At 59.8% G+C, this 4,866-nt stretch overlaps 1 protein-coding gene across 1 annotated transcript; it reads left to right on the forward strand.

Moving 5' to 3' along the window:
- The first annotated feature begins 212 nt into the window (after positions 1-212).
- Positions 213-4,311, forward strand: LOC143363739 (uncharacterized). Its single transcript, XM_076804279.1, has 2 exons — positions 213-1,826; positions 1,894-4,311. Exons 1-2 carry the CDS (start codon positions 213-215, stop codon positions 4,309-4,311), a joined length of 4,032 nt encoding a protein of 1,343 aa, XP_076660394.1.
- Positions 4,312-4,866: the final 555 nt, after the last annotated feature.

Genomic DNA, 4,866 nt, shown 5'->3' on the forward strand with positions numbered 1-4,866 from the left:
TCTCTCGTTCTTCACACTATCCTCCTTCCTTACATATTTCACTTTTCTTTCTCTACTGCACCTTTTCTGAGTCCTTCTGACTCAGCACTTGGCTATATTCCGCAACATTTGGTCCTTCGAGCCGGATTCCTTTCCACTTTTCCATCCACGCGCACTTCTCCATCTCTTTTCTTGTATACTTTTCCTTTCTCTTCTTCTCCTTTCTACTCGTCATGGACTCGCTTATCGCCCATCAACACATTCTGTTCGGGCGCATCGCACGAACCGTGGACAATCTCCGGAAGCAGGGCAAAGCGAATATCAACAAGGGGACGATTTTGGCCAAATTGTCTTGTTTGGACCAGGCCTGGGCGCAGTTTCAAGACCGCGACGCTCAAATCATCGCCTCCACTACTGAGGAGAACCGTCAGGTGGACTACTTCACCGAGGACTTCTTCGACCAAACGCAGGATGTGTACTGCAATCAGAAGGGAATTCTGTCCACGATGCTCGAAGACGTCGAGCAGAGTCAGGCACCCTCAACTGCAGGACATCCACCCACGCCAGGGCCCAGACCTCGATCGTCACTGCCACGGATCACACTGCCCACGTTCTCCGGTCAATTTACTGACTGGACGCGATTCCGGGACCTCTTCATGTCCTTGGTCATCGACGACGAGGCCTGGACGGATGCAGAGCGCTTCCACTACCTGTCGGCGAGCCTCACCGGGGAAGCAGCGCAGCTGATTCAACGGATTCCCGTCACTGCCGCCAACTTTGACCAGGCCTGGAAACTGCTAGAGCACCGCTACCAGAATCGACGACTTCTGGTTGCCGCGCAGTTCGACGCATTGTACAACATCAAGCCATGTGTCAATCACAGTGCAACGGAGCTCAAGGGCCTCTTGAACTCCACGTGCAACGCGACGGCGGTCCTGAACAGCCTCGGGGTACCAGTCACCGACGAATCCCACTGGATCGTCCACCATACCATCCGTCGACTGGACAGACACACCTTGAAGGAGTGGGAAAAGTCCCTGGGAAACAGCGTGAATCTCCCCGCCTTCTCGGAACTCCTCGAATTTCTCGAGACGACGACGAGAACTCTCGAGGCTTTCGAGTTCCGTCAGGGGACTCGCACTCCCGCACCATCAAAACCGCCGCCCACGAAGGTCAAGGCGCTACACACCGCCACGGACGCCGCATCGAGGCCTCGGTGCAACCTGTGCCAAGGAGACCACATTTTGTGTTTTTGCAGCGCGTTCCGATCCTTGACCCCTGCAGCCCGTCTCCAAATGGTCACGAGTCGCCGCTGGTGTAAAAACTGCCTCGGTCCGCACACCGTCGGGAACTGTCCGTCGGCAAAGCGGTGCCAACGGTGTGCCCAACCACACCACACGATGCTGCACGAGGCGTCCGACGGATCCAGCAACGCATCGACGGTCGCAACGCTGCACACCACGAAGAGGCTCAACTCCACCTCTGACTCAGGTCCTGTCTTGCTCGCCACCGCCCTGGTCACAGCGACTGCAGGACGCCGGATGGTCACAGCTCGCGCACTGATTGACCCCTGCTCTGAGGTGTCGCTCATCAGCGAAGCACTGGCCCAGACGATGCGACTTCCTCGGACGTCGTGTTCGCGCCTGGTCCTCGGCGCCGGAGGAAAGGCCACAGCAACCTCCCGAGGAAAGGTCAGACTGACCCTGACGTCAACCGTTCCCGGACTCGGACGGTCATGCACGGTGGAGGCACTGGTGCTGCCCAGGCTGACGGCCTACAAGCCCTCTGGTGCCACCCACACTCCGCGCTGGCCCCACATCAACGGCCTGCCGCTCGCAGACCCCAGGGCAACCTCGGCGACACCGATCGAGCTCCTGCTCGGAGCGGATGTGTATCCCCAGATTCTTCTGGAAGGGATACGTCGCGGTGGACAACACGCTCCAGTCGCTCAAGAAACCATCTTCGGGTGGATTCTTTCAGGGCCGACTGCGAGAGGAGGATCACCCTCCCGAATCGTCTCCACTTCCGACACTATCGAAGCGGTATGTGCTGTCCCAGGTGGCAAAATTGTTCGACCCCCTCGGATGGCTGGCACCCGCGACCATCCGAGGGAAAATATTCCTTCAGCAGCTGTGGCAGCACCGCCTCGACTGGGACGAGCAGCTTCCATCGACCGCAGCTGAAACGTGGAGGAAACTTTCCGCCGACGCGGCCAACCTAACGTCGCTGAGGCTCCCACGATGGCTGGGCACGGAGCCAGCTACGACCACTCAGCAACTCCACGTCTTCGTGGACGCCTCCGAACGAGCCTACGCTGCAGCCGCCTACATCCGGACCAGCAACCCACACCGGACACAGGTCACTCTGGTTGCAGCAAAAACAAAGACAGCGCCGCTCCAGAGCCTGTCTCTCCCACGGCTCGAGCTGTGCGCTGCAGTACTGGGGGCCCGACTGCTATCCCACCTACGCCGCGAGATGGGACTGCAGTTCGACACGAGTCACCTCTGGTCAGACTCCACCGTCACCCTCGCATGGCTACACGGTGAACCGACGCGGTGGCGTACTTTTGTCGCCAACAGGGTGGCTGAATTCCACCGAACTGTACCGGACGTCCGCCTACACCACGTCGGCAGCCAGGACAACCCTGCCGACTGTGCCTCGCGAGGCATTCCCGCCAGCCAGCTCGCGAGTCACCCCCTATGGTGGCACGGACCCGCGTGGCTCACCGAACATCCCACGACGTGGGACACGACCTCGCCCACGCTCGACACCACCGAGGAGGAGCGGGCCCCGACGACGACCAGCTTCCACACCCGGATAGCCGACACGGAGCACGAGTCCCTGCTGCATCGTTACTCATCGCTGACCCGACTTTTGAGGGTCACTGCCTGGTGTCTGCGTTGGACGAGACGTCGACCAGCTCCGTCACCAGGAGACGTCTTCCCGATCCTGCATCCAGAGGAGGTGAGCCAAGCGGAGGCGCTCTGGATCAAGATTGTGCAGGGATCGACCTTCGAACGAGAGCTCTCTGCTCTCAACAATGGACAACCTCTTCGACCGTCCAGTGCCCTCCGAGCGACGACCCCGTTCCTCGACAACCAGGGCATTCTACGGGTGGGAGGGAGATTAAAAAACTCCCTGCTCTCCTATGACGAGCAGCACCCCATCATTCTGCCATCAGGATCAAAGTTGACCGAGATGATCGTCGAGCAGCACCACCGACGGACACTGCATGGGGGTGTGCAGTTGACCCTGGCATCCGTCCGCCAACGATTTTGGATACCACAAGGACGCCAAAACGTGAAGAAATGCGTCTCCCGCTGCATCAGATGTCTCCGATGGCGGGCGGCAACCGCCAGCCAATTAATGGGCGACCTACCACTCCACCGGGTCACGCCATCGCGCCCATTCACCCACACAGGCGTGGATTACGCCGGCCCGTTCAAATTAAAAACGGCGCCAGGACGTGGCCACAAATCTATCAAGGGGTATGTGGCCATTTTCGTTTGTTACAGCTCCCGGGCAGTCCATCTCGAAGCTGTGTCGGACTACACCACGGCCGCCTTTCTCGCAGCATTCCGGCGATTCACTGGCCGACGGGGACCATGCGCCTCTGTAACGAGCGACTGCGGCACAAATTTCGTGGGGGCTGACCAGGAACTGCGCCGCATGTTCCGGGCATCGTCCAAGGAAGCAGCTGCCATCGCCGGACAGCTGTCCAAGGAGGGAGTGCGGTGGAAATTCATTCCACCAGGAGCACCTCACTTCGGCGGGCTATGGGAGGCAGCCGTCCGCTCCGTGAAGCACCATCTCCGTCGCGTCGTCGGCGACAACGCTCACACGTACGAGGAGCTGGCGACGTTCCTCTGCCAGGTGGAGGCGTGCCTGAATTCGCGTCCACTCCAGGCACTGACGGACGACCCAGAGGACCTGACCCCCCTGACGCCGGGACACTTCCTCGTCGGAGGCCCCCTCCTGGCCACCCCGGAGCCCACGCTGCACGACGTCCCTACCTCGCGGCTCTCCCGGTGGCAACAACTCCAACAGCGGGTGGAACATTTTTGGCGACGTTGGTCCGCAGAATACCTGCACCAAATTCAAACGCGAAGGAAGTGGACAACCACCCAGCCATCCCTGGGCGTCGGGGACCTCGTGCTGGTGAAGTCCGAAGCCACCCCCCCCACGAAGTGGCCGCTCGCACGCATCACCGACGTCCACCCTGGAGCCGACGGCCATGTCCGGGTCATCACCGTTAGAACAGCCACCACTTCGCTCACCCGGCCGGTAACAAAAATAGTCCGACTTCTCCAGACCGGAGAGAACCAGGCATAACCTGCCGTCGCGCCGCGCCGTCCGCCGACATTCCCCCGCTTCCGCGATCTGTCCACATTCGGCGATAGCCGAAGGCGGGCGGAATGTTTAAAATCTGCATCGGCGGATTTCTCGTCGCCGTCTTCATTATAATTCGATTCCCCGAATTAACCGTTTAATCCGGGTATTATTGCCACCGACACCGGCGTCGTGCATGAGCGATCACGCATCGGCGTTTTTGCCCGTCGCCGGTAAACACCGTCTTCCTCGCGCGACAACAGTCAGCTGTTCGAATTTGTAAACACTGGCTCTCGTGCGATTCTCATGCACGCGCCGCGCGGGCCGTTGGTTGTTTTCCAAACTCCGAAATCCACTGCCTCTACCCTTTGTTCCCATCGCAGCCCCGACCGTTGGGACGCCGTTAGGACGTCCTAACGAACGGGCTGCTCTGCCTCATCCTTGCCTATTTCGAAAATCCCACTCCTCATCCTGCCGAAACCAACGGCCCGCGTTAGTATAAGTAGACCTGCGTTTCCGAAACGGGTCTCCCTTTGACTCCTGCTCGTGATCGACTGA

The sequence above is a fragment of the Halictus rubicundus genome, unplaced genomic scaffold (genome assembly GCF_050948215.1).
Source record: "Halictus rubicundus isolate RS-2024b unplaced genomic scaffold, iyHalRubi1_principal scaffold0108, whole genome shotgun sequence".
Lineage (NCBI taxonomy): Eukaryota > Metazoa > Arthropoda > Insecta > Hymenoptera > Halictidae > Halictus > Halictus rubicundus.

What these genes read in the sequence shown, in the direction of transcription:
- LOC143363739 (XM_076804279.1), top strand. Translation starts at nt 213, where the DNA reads ATGGACTCGCTTATCGCCCATCAACACATTCTGTTCGGGCGCATCGCA. An exon ending in TGCCGCTCGCAGACCCCAGG is followed by an intron (nt 1,827 to 1,893) that starts GCAACCTCGGCG and finishes TTCTTCTGGAAG; the next exon opens with GGATACGTCGCGGTGGACAA.